This window comes from Callorhinchus milii, unplaced genomic scaffold, assembly GCF_018977255.1.
Source record: "Callorhinchus milii isolate IMCB2004 unplaced genomic scaffold, IMCB_Cmil_1.0 Scaffold3, whole genome shotgun sequence".
Classification (NCBI taxonomy): domain Eukaryota; kingdom Metazoa; phylum Chordata; class Chondrichthyes; order Chimaeriformes; family Callorhinchidae; genus Callorhinchus; species Callorhinchus milii.
In genome coordinates, this window is record NW_024704744.1 from 77,222,359 (window position 1) to 77,241,051 (window position 18,693).

Below are 18,693 nucleotides of genomic sequence, written 5' to 3' on the forward strand. Positions count from 1 at the left end.
GTTTGAACATTAATCCTAGTTATTCCTCAGTTCAGTTTTCTTCACTTGCAGATGTAGATAGGAAAAATCACAAGATCACAAGATTGATGTGCATGAAGGCTCTCACGCCATCTCATCCCTCCAGAACACTAACCCTCCTGACCCTAAATACTGCATCAAGCTGCTTTTTAAATGAGTCTAGTGTTCTGGCCTCTACCATCTTCCCCGGTATTTATGGAGTTCTCTACCCCAGAAGGCTGTGGATGCTCAGTCATTGAACATATTCAAGACTGAGATTGATAGATTTTTAAAAACTAAAGGGATTAAGGGATATCGGGATAGGGTGGGTAAATGGAATTAGGTTAGTAGATCAGCCATGATCTTATTAAAGGGCGGGGCAGGCTCGAGGGGCCGAATGGCCTACTGCTCTTATTTCTTATGTTCTTATGTAACCTGTTCCAATCATTGATTACCCTCCGTGTAAAGAAAACTTTCTTGCATCTGCCCTGAAATTGCCCTTTACCACTCTTAAATCTATGTTTAGAGTTGTAAACGGGCGAAACCTTAGGCAAGTTTCCTTACTTCACACGCCTCTGTTTACCTTGTAGTAAGTAGGAACCAGGTTGTTAGTCGAGTTGGTCATTCCCTCCATATCTGTTTGTAGGACATTGCTGTGTGCAATTTTCTACGGCATTTCGCCCACAAAATACACAGTCAATCCACTTTGCAATACATCATGTGAAGTACTTTGAGACGTTTCAATGATCTGATAACCCGCTAAAGCAAATGCAAGAATTATTATTATTATATGTCCTCTTGTTCTTGTGACAGGATTCACAATGTTAGTAATGATCTTGGTTGACTTTTTCTATCCCATTTTAAAATGTTGTACACCTCTGTGAGGTCCCTTTTAAGTCGTCTGGGACCGATCTTCCCCCCATGTCCCCTTCCACACCACCTTCTCAGTCCTCCACGGCTCCTGACACTCCTTCCTCCTTACACTCCTTTGTCCCCATTTCTCCCTCCTCCCTCTCAACCACAATCACCTGAATGAACTTCACCATCTGCTGCCTCGATCCCCTCCCCACCCAGCTGCTGGTCACTTAACTCCCCTTCCTTCTCCCCTTGCTGTCCCAGTCTCTCTCCTCAGGCTCTGTTCCAGTCCCCCTGAAAACCGCTATATTCACAGCCCTCCTCATTAACCCACCCTCCATCCCTCTAATCTTTCACACTACCATCCCATTTCCAACCTACCCTTCCTTGCTAAAGTCCTGGAATGCATTGTTGCAGGTCAACTTCGGTCACACCTCTCCATCCACTGACTCCTCGAGCCCCTGCAGTCTAGTTTCTACCCTGCCCATAGCACAGAGACACCGCTTGTCAAAGTCACAAATGACGTCCTCTCTATCTATGACCAGGGCTTCCTCTGCCTCCTCGCCCTCCTGGATCTCTCTGTCGCATTTGACACAGTTGACCACACCAACCTCGTCCACCGCCTCTCTTTCATCTATCTTAGCGGGACCGCGTTCACATGGTTCGATTCCTACTTAACCAACCGCCTCCATTTCATCTCGGCAAATGGTTTCTCCTCCTGCCCCCGCCCAACCTGCGGGTACCCCAGGGCTCCATCCTTGGCCTTCTTCTTTTGCTAATCTATATGCTCCCTCAGGGCGATGTCATCCGCAGACACAGGGTAAACTTCCACATGTATGCGGATGATACACAAATCTACTTTGCCTCCTTCAGTATCGACTCCATGTCCGCTGATGTTCTATCAGCTTGTCTGGCAGATATCAAGGCCTGGATGAGTGCAAACTTCCTGCAGCTGAATATGGACAAGACGGAAGCCATACTCCTTGGTTCCTGTCAATGTCTTCACTCCTGTGAATCTAAACTCCTCAACTTCCCTGGGCTCTCCCTCAGACTCACCGAACCAGTGCGCAATCTAGGCGTGCAATTCGACCCTCAGCTGTCCTTCCTCCCCCACATCTGGTCCCTGACCAGGACCACCTTCCTCCACCTCCGCCACATTGCCCGCCTCCGTCCGTATCTTATCCCAAATGCAGCCGAAACCCTCGTGCATGCTTCTGTCACCTCCCACCTGGATTATTCAAACACACTCCTCGCCAGATCCACTGTTGAAAAAATCCAGCTCATTCAGAACTCTGCTGCCCGCATATTTACCCAGACCAAACTCTGTACCCTCATCTCACCAGTTCTGGACAGGTTCCATTGTTAAGCACTCTGGGAGACTACCCAGTGTGGAGGGCACTATATAATTGCAAGTTGTTGTTGTTTCAGAGATCCGTTTTCCACCTGAGAGCAAGCCTATCTTCAGCTACTTTGTGGATATGCAATTGGGCAACTTTGTACCCTGGGACAACTTGATCCCATCGACTCAATCACTTATCTCAAAAGGTAATGCAACCAGATGTGATGTAATGTTCGCAAATAACTGTGTGATTTTGTGATGCAGTTAGTAGAGTCCTTTACATTGCTGTCAGTGTGTAAGTCAGTGTAAGAAATGAGGATAACCTCCCAACTTGCCTTTTATCAGAGTATCCAAGTTCAGGTTGGTAGAAACTATGGAATTGGGGTACCCCAAATTGTGGCTGGGTGTAGCTCCTGGGAATGAAACATCTAAAACCCGATAAGAAGTACAACAACAACAACAACAACAAGATTCCATTTATAGAGCGCCTTTCACGTCAGGAGGACGTCCCAAGGCGCTGCACAGTTGGGTCATGACCCGAGCAGGGGGGAAATGGTCAGGGTGAGGGGAGGGAAGGGAGGGAGCGAGGAGGAGGAAGAGAGTCGAGAGGGGAGCTGAAGGCACGGTCAAAGAGAAAGGTTTTGAGACCGGCCTTGAAGGAGGAAAGGGAGGAAGCGGCGAAGGCACTGGGGGATGGAGTTCCAGAGCCTGGGGGCTGAGAGGCTGAAGGCCCGACCACCGATAGTAGGGCGGTTGGGGCGGGGGACGTGGAGCAGACCGGAGCCAGAGGAACGGAGGGTACGGGCAGGTAGGTAGGGGGATAGTAGGTTGGAGAGGTAGGAGGGAGCAAGGCCGTGAATGGCCTTGTAGGTGAGGATGAGGATCTTGAAATCAATCCTCTGGGGGATGGGGAGCCAGTGGAGGCGAGCGAGGGTGGGAGTGATGTGGTCGCGAAGCCTGGTGCGGGACAGTACACGAGCTGCAGAGTTCTGAATGACCTGCAGCTTGTGGAGGGAGGTGGCGGGAAGGCCGGCGAGGAGAGAGTTCCCATAGTCCAGCCTTGAGGTGACAAAGGCGTGAACCAGGGTTTCAGCAGCGTGAGGGGTGAGGTAGTGCCGTAATCTGGCGATATTCCGGAGGTGATGGAAGGCGGTGCCAGTTGTGGTGCGGATGTGAGGGAGAAAGGACAGCTCAGGGTCGAACAAAACGCCGAGGTTCCTGACTGGCTTTGAGAGGTGGAGAGTGCAGCCTTGGATGCTGATGGTGTCAGCGCCTGAGGTGCGGAGGCGCTGACGTGAGCCAATCAGGAGGGCCTCGGTTTTTCGCACGTTGAGCTGAAGAAAGTTGTCTCTCGTCCAGGACTCGATGTCGGACAGGCAGCTGTCAGGACATCGGTGGTCGTGGAGTTGAGAGTAGAGGAGGAAAGGTAGAGTTGGGTGTCATCCGCATACATGTGGAAGTTAACCCCATGTTTGCGGATGATGTCACCAAGGGGGAGCATATAGAGGGTGAAGAGGAGGGGACCGAGGACAGAGCCCTGAGGGACACCACATGAGACAGTACGGGGGGTGGAGGAGAAGCCATTCGTTGAGACGAAGTGAAGACGGTGGGAAAGGTACGACCTAAACCATTCAAGGACAGTGCCTTGAAGGTTGAGGTGGGAGGACAAGCGGTGGAGTAGGATAGCGTGGTCGACCGTATCGAATGCTGCCGATAGGTCGAGGAGGACGAGGAGACAGAGGGAGCCCTGGTCACAGATGGTCAGGATATCATTGGTGACCTTGACCAGGGCAGTTTCTGTGCTATGAGCAGCACGGAAACCTGACTGAAGGGGTTCGAAAAGAGAATGGGTGGAGAGGAAAGAGCGCAGTTGGGAGGCGACAACTCTTTCCAAGACCTTGGAGAGAAAGGGGAGGTTGGAGATGGGCCGGTAGCTTGATAGCTGCGACGCATCAAGGGAGGGTTTTTTCAGGGTGGGCGTGATGATGGCAGTTTTTAATGGAATGGGGACAGAGCCAGAGGAGAGGGACAGGTTTATGATGTCAGTGATATGTGGGGCAAGAAAATGGAGCTGGGAGATAAGGAGTGGAGTGGGGATGGGGTCAAGGGAGCAGGTGGTTGGTTTTAGGGATAGGATGAGTTCAGTGACAGAGGGTGGGGAAACGGGTACGAAGGTGTGTAGGGGAGGATGGGTAGGAGTCGGAGTGTGGGAGGGAAGGGGTGGGTGGTGGGTGGAAGTTGGAGGGGAAGTGACCGCGGAGCGGATTCCCTTGATCTTGGATTCAAGGAAATCCAGCATCTCCTCGCAGTGAAGGTTGGAGGAGATGACCTGCGCGGGGTGGCGGGGGGGACGGAGGAGTCGGGATGTGGTGGAAAACAGTAGCCTGGGGTTGTTCTTCGCCTCCAGGATTATCCTGGAGTAGAAGGACGACTTGGCCGAGGCTAGAGTGGAGCGGTAAATTTTGAGGAGGTCCAGCCAGATTTGTCGGTGGACCGTTAGGCCAGATTTGACAAAGGTGCGCTCAGCAGCCCGCACCTGGCATTTCAGTGAGCGGAGGTGGGTGGTGTACCAGGGGGAGGAGCGGGAGTAGGAGACAGTGCGGGAAGTGATGGGGGCAAGAGTATCGAGTGTGGAGGAGAGGATATTGTGGAGGAGGGAGAGAGGAGAAGAGGGGTCGGTGAGGGTTGAAGGCCAGAGGGAGAGGAGTTCAGAGGACTCCAAGGCATCGGTTAGGGATTGTGGGGGTAACTTCTTCCAAGGGCGGTAGAAGATGGTGGTGGGTCTGGTGGAGGTGGGGAGGGGGGTGGAGGTGGTGAAGGAGATGAAGTAGTGGTCGGAGATGGCCTTGTCGGTAATAGTGACATCCGAGACACTGAGGCCCCGGGTGATCACCAAATCGAGTGGGTGGCCGTGACTGTGAGTGGGGGAGTTTATGTGTAGGGAAAGGTTGAGTGAGGAGAGCAGGGAAGAGAAGTCTGTGGAGATGGAGCAGGAGGGGGTGAAGTGTAGGTTAAAGTCGCCCAGGATGATGAGGCGATCAGAGGAGAGGCAAAGAGATGTGAGGAGTGTTGAAATGTCAGAGATGAAGGTGGGAGAGGTTTTAGGGGGCCGGTAGAGGAGGAGGATTTTAAGGGAGAGGAATGAGGGGTGGGAGAGGGTGAGGTGCTCGAAGGAGGGGAAAGAGCCAGAGGAGTAGGGGGATAGGGCAAGTGGTGTCCTTGAGATAAGGGCAACACCACCGCCACGGCGGTTGGGGCGGGGGATGTGGTGGGAGGTGTAGCCGGGTGGCGTGGCCTCCGTGAGGGGGAAGGTGTCGCCTGGGGTGAGCCACGTTTCTGTCAAGGCCATGATATCAACGTTCTCATCAAGGATGAGATCGTTGATGACCAGGGCCTTGTTGCAGAGGGAGCGGACATTTTGCAGTCCGATGTGGAGGGAGCGGTTGACAGAAGGGTGTGTGGGAGGGGAGGGGGTCCAGGTTGTGAGGCAGGGGTGGGGGGATGGGGATGAGGGAGGAGAGGTTGACTCCCCGGGTCTGTGTCCGGGGTGGCTGGCGAGAGTGGTGGGGAATGGGGCAGTCGGTGTGGCTGCTGCTGGACAGCCAACGCCGAGTGCCACGGTGAGCCCGGCGGAGGATTCCCAGGCTGGAGCAGAGGGAGGTTGTGGGAGGGTCAAGTGGGGATAGAAGACGAGAGGGACGGAGAGAGAGGAGGAGAGAGCGGGAGAGATGGAGAGGGGGGAGGGTTTGGGGGGAGAGAGGAGGGGGGCGGGAGGGAGGGGGTGAGGGGGCTCGGGTCAAAGCGGCAGCCATAGTGCGCACGCGGGGACCGGGAGCGAGCGGTCAGGTGGATGGCATTATCCCGTAGATTGGGGCATCGAACCCAACAGGACCATAGTGGGCTCTGATGTGAGCCCTGGGGTGGGGGGCGCGGAGTTTTTTTTTTTTTTTTTTTTTTGTGCGCGCGCACTCACCTGAAAACTAATCTATGACGTCGCAGTTCCCCCGCTCCGCCTCCAGACCACCCCCTCCCTCCCCTCCCTAGCTGAACTCGCTCCGGCGTCGAGTTTAAGTACCTGGGTCAGTAGGCCCAGGCTCCTCCCCGCGCTATCCTGCTGCCGCTCCCCGACTCAAGTACTGGTGAGCTTTCCACTTCTTGTCTGCTGGGGGCCTTGGCTCTCAAGGTAATAAGAGGCTGAACAGGGTGAATCCCACGCCAGTATCATGTCCACCCCTCCAAGTCCCAATGATGATTCAGCCAGACTTGTCAGTCATTGAGTCTCCTGGAGCAGTACAGAGCTACCCTGGCGCAGAGATCAGATTCCCAAGCTCACCATGAGGGTGACTCTTCAAGAGTGACTCGCCAGAGAGCCCAAGGGACTTTTGGTCAGTCTGATGCTGTGAAAACCCATCAACCATGCTTAAGAGTATCCAAACCAAACTGAGAATTCCATGCACATTAAGGTTAGGGTTACCTGTACATTGAAATTCCAGAGACATTTATTGGAATCGAATGCGCACTCTCTCCCTGGAGGAATGCATCCTGCTTGCCTAATTTCAGAGAGCAATAGGTGAAGGTTGGCAAGAGCCAATGCTTGGGACCCTAGAGTGTGTGTTGTGTTGGATACTGCTGGAGTTTAACCAGCTAAAACCACATAAATTACCATTGAAAGCACTGTCTGGCAAGCTTCTTGCTGCTTCTCCTGCTAGTACCACATTTCTCATTAGGGCTTTGGCTTCCAGGGTTAACAGGAGCTGAGTGAGAAGAATCCCTGCCCGTGGTCTGCTTACCAAGTCCTATCGATGAGCCAGGCTAGTTGAGCTGTCATCAGCAATGTCCTGGAGAAATGCGGACTCGCGTGACTCATTAAAATTTTGAAACACATAATCAATTTGGAGTAAAATGTTTAATCACTGATGTGCTTTGTTAGGGATACACCTATCTGCCCTGAATGACCCAATGATAGCTGGAATCACCAAAGCAGATGACTTAGGCAAGAGTTCGTTCTTTCAGAGAGAGCTGGTGCCAACAATAGACAGCGTGCGATATTCCTTCTTGACAAGTCTGATGTTGCTGAGCCATTGTCCAGTACTGCTAACAGGTATATTCTCAATATCGCATGTAGTTCTTTTAAAATGCCTATGTTTTTTCCTCATCTGTCTTTGTCACACAGCGGAATTCTCTCCCACACCCAGGCTCCACACATCCAATACCACATCCTCACTCCCCTCTCCCAGGCTCCACTGGCTTCCATTACATCAGCATATCAACTTTAAGTCATCTTTATGGTTTTCAAGTACCTCTGCCACCTCGATCCACAGCAAAATAATTTTAAAATTAGAGTTAGGACAATTGGAAGTGCGAATAGGAAGCATTTCCTCACACCGAAGGCTATGAGACTGTGAACTATATTGCCCCATAAGACCGTAGAGGCAGAAATCAATTGGGATGTTTGAAAAGGAGATAGAAAGACCCAGGACGCAAGAGCATTTTGTAAAATGGAAAAATGCGATCAAAGGATCCACAATGATCTAATAAAATGGAGGAACAGGCAGAATGGACTGAATCGCCTCCTCCTGTTCCTATTTCTGGCAGCAATCTCTTTCTGCCCTATTCTCCTCCACTGCAGTGCTTTCCACGCTTCTGATACTGCTGCATTTCTCACTCCCCACATTGGAATGGTGGGCAACTCTGTCGCCCCATCTTTCTCACAAGTTCTTAACACATTGTATATGCCCAGGAGCTTGATTTAAAAGCAGATAGCACACGGATACAAAACGCTTTTACGAACCTATGGGACAATGTGGTTCACAGCCTCATAGCTTTCGGTGTGGGGATGTGTTTCCTGTTCTCACTTCTAATCCTCCTAACTCTAATTTTAAGATTATTTCCATTTTGATTCATCTACCAGAGGGAAGAATGACTACCTAGCTTATCAATCTGCTTCATTATTTTAAACACCTCCCGTAGAGTGTATAGAGTTGACAGAGGTACTTGCCCAACTCGCAGAATGTTGTATTTGTTTGCAGTCTGGTTGTTGGAGTTTGAAACTAATAGTGAGAACAAGTGCTGATACTTAATTATTCTCTTCATAGCATCCAGGGAAACAAGGGCATGTGTCATTCCACTCAGACACAACTAAAAGCCACTCATCACGAACATTACACAGTTTGCTGCACTGTCTATATTCAAGTACTGACCTGTCATTACTCTGAGCTGCCTTTCAAATGCGAAATGCTGAAGCTTTTAACACAGTTGTGCAGTAACATTTAGACTAAATTTCGACCTTTAATTTCAGTGACAAGACCAGCAATTCTTCCTGGAAAATTTCTCTAAAAATCAGTACAATTTTCACGGAGGAAAATAATGGCAGGAAGTGATTTCAGGGGTTGCAAATTGTTATGATTCATACTGCATTCCATCTATTAATGCACATTATAATATACCCCAAATTTCATCCCCATTTTTCCATTTGCTTCCCTTCCCTTCCCCACCCCCACACCCACCCAACAGTGCACCTCTGCATTGTTGGAGGTGCTGTGTTCTTTGGATGAAATTTTAAACGGAGGTACCATCTGCCTGTTCAGGTGAATGTAAAAGATCACTATTCAAAATTCAATGGGAGTTGCTCGCTCCCGGTGCCCTGGCCAACAATCCCTCACATAAAATTGGTTATTCACTTTATGGCTGTTTGTGGCACATTGCTCCGTGCAAAATGGCTGCTGCATCGCCCACAAAACATACAGTATTTTAATATAATATTCAAATATGCAAGTGAAGTATTTTGAGATGACCAGACATAAAAGGCACCCTATCAAAGGCAAGGATTATTAATAAGATCACAGACTCATGTTATACAGAATCCATAATTGAATGAACATGGTGATATGATAGGGATGATGGCATTGGACCAACTTTCTTAGCTCTTCTCAGGAAAGTGCTTCTGGTTTGATTTCTTTTTGTAGGTGAATCTGGGATTGGGAAGTCTACTATCATTCAAAATATGCTCTCCGAACTCCGCAAGGAACATGGAACGACGATCCGACCCAAGACTATCTTGGGCAATGTCTTCCTTCACAATGAAACAAAGCCTGCAAGGTATCGTGCTAGTTAATTCATGGGCTTTTCAAGCCAAGATTCCTACAGGTCACTGTGTCTGTCTGTAAATGCACTTGTGTGTCTACAGTTGAATGTCAACAAGACCGAGCCTCTCCTGATTGGCGCCCGTCAACACCTCCTCACCTCATGCGTTGACAGCATCACCAGCCATGGTTGCACACTCCACCTCGCTAAGCCAGTCCGAAACCTTGGCATCTTGTTTGACCCTCAACTATCCTTTCTACCCCACATCTGCGCCATGACCCGCTCTGCCTTTCCCCACCTCCGCAACGTTGCCCGGCTCCGACACTTTCTCACACCGCAGGCCGTCGAGACCCTCATACACACCTTCATTACATCGAGGCTCGACCATGCAAACTCACTGCTTGTCGGCCTCCTCAACTCCTCCCTCCAAAGACTGCAGATCATCCAGAACTCTGCAGCCTGTGTCCTCTCCCATACTAGGCTCTGCAACCCTATCAACCCCATCCTCGCCCAACTCCACTGACTTTCCATCACACAGAGGATACAGTTCAAGATCCTGATCCTCACCTTCAAAGCCCTCCACGGTCTTGCTCCCCCCCTACCTCTCCGAACTCCTAACTGCCTACCACCCTGTTTTCTCCCACCGCTCAGCAGGCTCCGGCCTGCTTCACATCCCCCGCCTGCTCACCCCACTATCGGCGGGCGGGCCTTCCCCCACTCTGCCCCCACCCTCTGGAACTCCATCCCGCAGTCCCTCCGTCTCGCCCCCTCCCTCGCCACCTTCAAGACCCACCTTAAGACCCTCCTCTTTGACTGTGCTTTCGATCTCCTGCTTCCCCCCCTGTCCTTCCCCCTCCCCCACCCCGACCCTCAGCTCAGGTCCGTAACTCTGTCTGTCCAGCGCATGGGAGGTGCTCCCGACGTGAAAGGCGCTAATGTAATTTTGTTGTTGTTGTTATACATACATTTGGTATTGTATAATTGTGCATGTGTGTGTATACAGTAGAACCCCACTGTAATATGCTTCTTCACCAAGCAGGATTGCTTGTAGCACGGATGGAGTGTAGACTCAGTTACCTGGTTAAATGATGGCTGATTTCCAGCTCCTACAATGCCCCACAAACTGCCATAAATGCCGCTTTTCACCCACAAAATACACAGCCAATCCACTTTACAATATATATTTTGTGAAGCACTTTGGGACGTCTCAATGACGTGATAAGGAGCTATATCAAATACAAGGATTGTTATTATTGTAAAGTGAATGACCAAGGAAGTGATATCAGCTGATCTATGTCAAGCATTTCTTGAGACAAAGCCACCATCGTGAATCTTCATCCGAAGAGAATAATAATAATAATAATAATCCCTCCAAAACCAAAGACAATAATAAATTGGTCATTTTCAATCCACGACTGTTTGTGGGACATTGCTGTGCGCAATTGGCTGCCGCGTTCGCCCACAAATATACAGTCAATTCACTTTACAGTGTGTTCTGTGAAGCGCTTTGGGACGTCCTCCCGATGTGAAAAGCGCTATATCAAATGCAAGGATTATTATTATTATTATTATTAAGACGGGTTACAAATTGCATGGACTAATGAGCAGGAATATAGAAGTTAGACTGATAACATTTGGCCAAACCTATGTTCTGTGAGGACCTGGAGAATAGAGGGGAAACTCCCAAGAAATCTTTTCGAACAAAAAATCCTCTTTCAGCACTGTTTTTTCAGGACCACGTTTATGGTCTTAATGTTCCTAGATCCCAGAAGCAGTGCGGAGGAGAGCAACCAGACTGATTCCCCAGTATTACAGGGATGTAACCAGATAAGATAGGTAAGACAGGGCTCTTCAACCTCAAGAAGAGATGTCTCAAAGGAAACCTTAGAGAGTATATGAGATACCAAATAGGCCTTTGGTCATCATTACATACCCCCACTCCCACTCCCCTTGGCTCCCACCTTCAGTTCAGGGGGAAGCCCGGAATTGTCGAGTGCCTTGGGAGGTCCTCCTGATGTGAAAGGTGCTGTATAAATATAAATTTGTTGTTGTTGTGGTGAAATTAAACCCAGGACCCTTAGTTTCAGATATGCCACACCAGGAAGATAAGAGAGCATGATTTGAGGAGAATGAAACATAAGACATTTAGGATGGTCACCAGGAAATATTTTTTTGTACAGAGGGGCCATCGACAGCTGGAATGGGGTTACCAGACAGTGTAATTGTGACCAGAATGCTAGACACATTTAAGAAACTGCTCAAAGCTGCAATGGGAGAAGCGTAGGGTGCGTATTCCTGAAGGATGAGATCAGATGGACTGAAGTGCCACATCATCTGATTAGAGGGTATGGGGAAAGAGCAGAATATTGGGGTTAGGGTGGATGGCTTAGCTGGAGGAGGATGTATCAAGAGAGCAATTCAAATGGCCTCCTGCTGTGTGGTAGATTCTATGGGTTTATGGTGTATCCTTAATGTTACTCTCTGTGTTCTATTCCTACAGCTTTCTGCAGAACATCAGCTACCTGACCACTGGGTTCCTGGATAAGGATAAAGATACAACCTGCATTGATGGAGGTACAATACACCAGCATAAAGGCCAGGAGTTGCATAGAGTGATAAGGCACAGAACAGGCCATTTTGCCCATCTAGTCCCTGCCAGTTTATACTCCATACAATCCCCCACCACTCCTATATTCCTTTCTCTCTCATGTGCGCATCACATTTTCTCTCAAATACATTGATGTATAGATGTATACATTGCCTACACTGATGGGCGAGCGTGTGAAGAAGAGACCTCAGAGCCAGCCGCACCTTCTTGTCACCTAAAAGTTTAGCCTCTACGTCCTGAAACTCTGGAATACTCCCTCAATCCCTGCACATTTCCCTGCACATTTCTCCCTCCTTCCCAATCTTCAGGTTGCACCTGAAGACCTTCCTTTTCGATGGTGCTAACTCCTTCAGCTCGGCATCGTGCTCCACCACTGTCAAGTGCTCTGGGATGTGACCCTGCATGAGGGGCACCTATAAATGCAAGTTCTTGTTGTTATTGTTGTAAAGCAGACAGTCCTTCTGACAATTCATCCCCCTCCAGTGCCACATTTGGATGTAGCTCAGAGCCTCCTTGTCAGATGTACTGTCTGTCAGATGACCTGTTAAACAGACCTGCTTGTTGTCCAGGTGGACATTAAAGATCTCACGGCACTATTTGAAAAGAAAAGTGTCTTGGCCAACAATTTTCCAGTTAAATCGGTCACTGACCTCATGGCTGTGTGCAGTGTTTGCTGGTTCAAATCATTGCTGCGTTTGTTTACAAAAGACAGTCACTCCTTACATCTACCTGGGAAGTGGTTAGAAGCCATAAAACAAAGTTTATAAAATTCAAGTTCTCTGCTTCTCTGGTTCCCTGCCACTGCTCTGTGATTATAAGGTAAAATGCGGGCATCGTCTGAGCTGCCAAAGTGCTGTCTTGTATGTAATTGCAGGCACTACAGCTTCTGGAAGGATATGAGTTGTCACCCGAAAAAAATCATTGCTGGCGGAGAAACATTAACCCCGTGATGTGCATTGTGAGGTGGCTGAGTCAATTGTATTCTCCCCTTTGTCTTAGACGGTTGTGGGTGCAAACCCCATATCAGGAGTATGAGCTCACACACCAAGCTGACACTTTCGTGCAATAGTGGGGGAAGGGCACAAAGATCTGAGGTGCCATTAGTTGATTTTACTTTGGTCGGCTGGGTGTCTGATACAGACAGAAACCCATCACTATGCTTAGAAATATCCAAACCCAACTAAGAATTCCATGTATACCACTTACACATGGAAATTCCAGAGATAGATTGTTGGAATGGAATACGTACTCTCTCCCTGGAGGGACACATCCTATTTACCTAATTCTGGAAAGTATTAGGCACACATTGGCAGGAGCCAAGGTTTGGATACCCTAACCCCAGAGTGTGCGTTACTTCCCTGACCAGCACCTCTTTCTTCCATATCCGTCATATTGCCCATCTCCGACAATACCTCACCCCAAAAGCTGCCGAAACCCTTGTCCATGCCTTTGTCACCTCTCGGCTGGACTAATCTAATACCCTCCTCGCCGGTCTCCCCTCCTCCATTATTCACAAAATTCAGCTCATTCAATACTCAGCCGCTCGCATTCTCACCCGCACCAAACTTCATATCCAGATTACTCCAGTCCTTGCCAAGCTCCACTGGCTCCCTGTCACAGAGAGGATCGACTTCAAGATCATCACTCTAGTGTTTAAATCCCTCCATTTCTTGGCACCCCCCCATCTCTCTAACCTCCTTTCTGCCCACAGCAGTACCCACTGTTTCTGCTCTACTAAGTCCGGTTTCTGCCACGTCCCCGAAATCCACCATTACGCCCTGAAACTTTGGAACTTCCTCAACCCCTTCGCCTCGATCCATGACTCACAAAAAGATCCAATTCACCCACAAAACACACAATCACTGCACTTTACAATAAAATCCTGTGAAGCGCTTTGAGACGTCCTCTCAAAGTGAAAGGTGCTAAACTAGATATAAGGATTAATACTATTATTATGACCATATGAGAAAAGAGAAGGGAGTTTCTTCCAATTTTTTGACCTGCAATCCGCCAGATAAATTGATCATTCCCTCTGTGGTCGTTTTGTACCTTGCTTGTACAAAATGACTGCTGCATTTGCTTACTAATGCAGTCACTACACTTGACAGCAATTCCCATTGACATGCTTTTGGACTTTTTAACAATAATCATGTTTTATCAATTGCAAGGATAATTCTTATACAGATGTACCAGTTATACAAAGAACACATGTGAATGAAATGCTATGAATATTACCTGTAAACATTCTCGTGTACAGTTTGATGCTAGCTGATTCAAGAAAAAGACAGAGGCATTGTCTGAAACAATTCTTTATTTCGGTGGGGAAAAAGGCCTTTGTAATTGCTGTAAAAATTGGGAACATACTGTGCCCGAGATGTAGCGTTATGTTATTTCTGGAGTATTTATAGCTAACTCACAAATGTCATCTTAAATCACTATTTTAACTTTGTAAAATCGTGGAACGTTTACAACATCATGTTTGTGCCACTGCTAGCTTTCCCTCCCCCTCCCCCCCAGCCCAGGAGGTAACTACAGCAACAGCAAATTGCATTTATATAGCACATTTCACATTGGTAGGACATTCCCAAGGTGCTGGACAGTGAGGGGTCTGCCCCCGAGCTGGGGTTGGATTCAAGGGGGGTGGAGGGCAAGGAGGATGGAGGTGAGAGGATGCCCGAAAGCATGGTTAAAGAGGAAGGTCTTTACACGGGCCTTGGAAGATTCTCTTAACCGTGCTTTGCGTCCCCTTCTCCCCCAACGCCTCCCCATCCTGCTTTGGCTCAAGTGCCCAGTCAGCTGTGTAAAGCCCTTTGAAACTGGTCCTCAATGTGAAAGGCGCTATTAAATGTAAATCGTGGATGCTGTTAGCTACCTTTTGAAATATTATGGTTGAAAACTAGAAGAGATACGGAGGACTTGTGGGGGAGAGCAGGTGCAAGGCTGAAGCTGGGATCTGTAATTACCACAGCCTTGAGGGGCAGCAATTATTTTGCTTTCATGAAAAGATACTGTGTGCTGCATTCTCTCAGCTTTGCACATTGAACACTAATAACCTTGCTGAACAAAGCACCTGTGAGTGTCAGTCTGGCACTGCATTATTCAGTGATAATGAACAGTTAAAGGAACAGTCCAACCCCCTATACATGACACATTCTCTATTGCAGAATTAATCCATTCTTAACATACTTCAGTCTCTAACTGGTACATAGATTAGTGCTGAATTTGTTTTGCCCTCTGCTAAGTCATATGTAGTCCTGTAGTGTATTGGTTAGAGCACTCGCCTCACAGGTGAGAAGACCCGGGTTTGATTCCTGGGTGGGGCGAAACCTTAGTTTCCGTACTCCACACACCTGTTTATCTAACAATAACTAGCAACTCGGTTGTTAGTTGATTGGCTAGTCGCTTTCAAAAAAATTATATTAATTTGGTCACTGAATCCACGACTATTTCTCGTACATTGCCGTGCGCAATTGGCTGTTGTGTTTCACCCACAAAATATACAATCAATTCACTTTATAGTATATTCTGTGAAGCGTTTTGAGACGCCTCAACGCATCTCAAAGTGTTTGCATTTGTATCAAATGCAAGGATTATTATTATTAATCAGTTGTTTGTTGGGATCTCTGGCCCAAGGTTCCATCTAGTCTCAGCCTGTGAGGCCATTCTGTCTATAAATGTAAAATGCCACCGAATTGTGGAAAATTCTTTTGTGGAGGGATCCTGGGATGGACTTCCAGAGAGTGGGCCAATAAGGCTGAAGGGTTGCCCACAGATAGTGCAGCTGAGTGAAGGCAGCGGCCGGGTTGGCAGAGTTTGAGGAGGTCACAGAGGTACGGTGGGGTGAGACTGTGGACATAAAACGAGGATCTTGAGCTCAGTCCACTGGGGGATGGGGAGCCAATGGAGCTGTGTGAGGATGGGGGTGACAGGCTTGTGGAACCTGGCAATATATAATAAATAATAATAAATAATCCTTGCATTTGATATAGCGCTTTTCACATCGGGAGGACGTCCCAAAGCGCTTCACAGAACACACTGTAAAGTGAATTGACTGTATATTTGCGGGCGAACGCGGCAGCCAATTGCGCACAGCAATGTCCCACAAACAGTCGTCGATTGAAAATGACCAATTTAATTATTGTTTTTGGTTTTTGGAGGGATTATTATTAGGCTCTGTGTGGAGTAAGGAAACTTGCCCAAGGTTTCGCCCTGCCTGGAATTGAACTCAGGTCTCTCGCTTGCAAAGCGAGTGCTCTAACCACTGAGCTACAGGACTCCACAATAATAATAATAATAATAACAATAATAATAATAATAATACTTGCATTTGATATAGCACCCGTGCCTGTAAATTTGTATTGTAAACCAGGAGCAGCTCAGAAGTAAGATTTATCGCAGCAGACTTCAATAAAATGACACATAACAAAGTTAACAGAAAAATCTTACCCAGTGATACCTTAGTGACGAAAGACTGAAGCACGGTGAAAACTGTGTCACTGAGTGTGAATGTGTGTGTGAATTTTCAAGCTAACAACAACAACTTGCATTTATGTAGCGCCCGCCATGCAGGGCAGCTTCCCAGAGCAAGTAACTGTGGCCGAGTTGGGGAAAGTGACTGGGAAGGTGATGGTTGAGGCACGACCTGGAGATGTGGAAGGAGGGGGCAAGGTGGAGGGATAGAGGAAGAGTGTTCCAGAGTTTCAGGGCATTGTGGCTGAAAGCGTGGCCTCTGATGGTGGATTGGAGGGCACGAGGGACAAGCAGGAGGTTGGAGCCAGTCGAGCAGAGGCAGCGGGTAGTGGGTTGGGGAGTAAGCAGATCGGAGAGGTAGGGAAGTGTCAGGACATGAAGGGATTTGAAGATGAGCTGATGGGAGTGGAGAGGGTAGCTAAATACACAGCCAAGGGTGTACTCGAAGAAGTTACAGAAAAATGCAACCAGACAATCGTAAGTGTTAAAGAAATGCATTGTGAAAACGCTTAGAGAAATATTGAGGCTTCACAGTCTGGAGAGAAGAACTTATTGAGTCGTGTAAGAGATTTGGATGGAGAAGACCAATATGAATGTGTAATAATCCAAGGTTTATTAAGTAATACAAATAGCAAAACTTATACTTAAAACTGAGACCATAGATACAGTAGAATCATTATTGATTCCACTGGGAATGCGCTGACCCTCTAAGTCAACTCCAACTATTCCAAAGCTATATCTTTTATGTGTTTCTAACTCCATCTTCCCTTGTCACAGAGAAAGCCCTCACCCTTTGCAGGCTGCTAGCGATCTTGGCAGGCTCTTTTGACGAGAAAATAACTGAGGAAAAAGAGAGATAGACAGCTTTTTGGGAGGATTCTGCCATCTTCCTGTTTCTTAGTGTTGAGATAAGCAGATGAATCCCTTGTTTTCACATCTGTGCACAAGGACATGATTACTCAATTCTTAGATGGGAGGATAACATGGGACACAGGCAACGAACGAGAGAAAGTTATCAGAACCTGACCCCAGCCAGGGTCAGGCCAATATATCTTTACCTTTGCTAACACTAATTGCCACATGCACCTTCTCTTATTCATGCCCTAATAACTAAGGAATGCTATATTAAAAAGTTTATAAGTGCTTGGTTATAATCAAAAAGTATACTAGTTAAAACCTTAAAAACAGAAAGCATCGCAAGTATAATCTTATAGTGGTGATGTAGATATTTAAAGCCAGACTGTTACTTCAAAGTGAGGAGGAACAAGACTTAGAAATAGGAATTAATGAAGGATACGTTTAGAGTTGATGTAAGCGAAAATGGCTTTACTCAAAGAATAACGATAATAATTCCTGCATTTGCTGAGGTGCTGAGTAACCTGGTACGCGGCATTGGAATTGGACCTCAAGAACTAGCACGTCACAAGCTCTCTTCTAACGTTTCTCCCACTACATTAAAGGCAGATGCCCACCAGTGGCTTATGAGGAATCTCTGAGGCTTGGGGCAACAGCTACTGGAAGGCGTTATCTCGAGTTTGAGTTTGTGAACAGATGTCTGTACGTCTGGAATCCACCTTGATTGGCCTGGAGAGAGATAAGCATCTGCTGTTTAAACTCTGAATCTCCAATTGGTGGAACCATCACTCAATGGGAAGGGACATGACCCTGAAGAAGATGGTGGCAGTGCTCTCACACAGTTCATGCTGAGATGTGTTACCCAACAGGAAGCTTGCAGGGTTTCCTGTAACTGCCACCCACCTAGTGAGGGCCCAAACCCAGCCCTCTGTGGCAGTCTCAGTAGTCCAGTTTCTGAGCCAGACAGGTCCACAATATTCCAGGGTACTAGCGATGACAGCACAGCCAGCCAGGCTAATCGGCAGGACCTGGAAGGGAAGACCCAGTCATTGGAGCCAGGGAGCCATCCCACTCAGCTCCTGTTAACTCTGCAAGCCAAAGCCCTAATGGTAGGGTAGTCCTAGCTGGACAAGTAGCAGGAAAGCTTGCCAGATAGCAATATCAATGGCAAGCTATCCAATTTTAGCTGGTTAGACTCGAGTGTGTACTGATTTGGATACTCGTAAGTATGGTGATGGATTTCCACATGTGCCAGACATTCAGCTGACCAAACAAAAGGTGTATTTTGTAGGCGAAGTGTGGCAGCCAGTTTTGCACAGCAGTGTCCCACAAACAGCCATGGAGCGAGTGACCAGTTTTATTTGGGGGATTGTTGGCCAGGACACTGGGAGACGCTCCCTCTTCTATTTGAATACTGTAGTACCATGAGATCTTTAACATCCATCAGAACAGGCAGATGGGACCTCGGTTTTACGTCTTATCCGAA

At 47.9% G+C, this 18,693-nt stretch overlaps 1 protein-coding gene across 1 annotated transcript in view; it reads left to right on the forward strand.

Moving 5' to 3' along the window:
• The window catches only part of LOC103181702 (dynein axonemal heavy chain 6), a 164,941-nt gene that overhangs the window by 84,838 nt on the left and 61,410 nt on the right, over window positions 1–18,693 (forward strand). Inside the window, 4 exon segments of the mRNA XM_042333144.1 lie at window positions 2,281–2,397; window positions 7,122–7,292; window positions 9,157–9,289; window positions 11,775–11,848. Coding sequence (XP_042189078.1) covers window positions 2,281–2,397; window positions 7,122–7,292; window positions 9,157–9,289; window positions 11,775–11,848 — 495 coding nt within the window.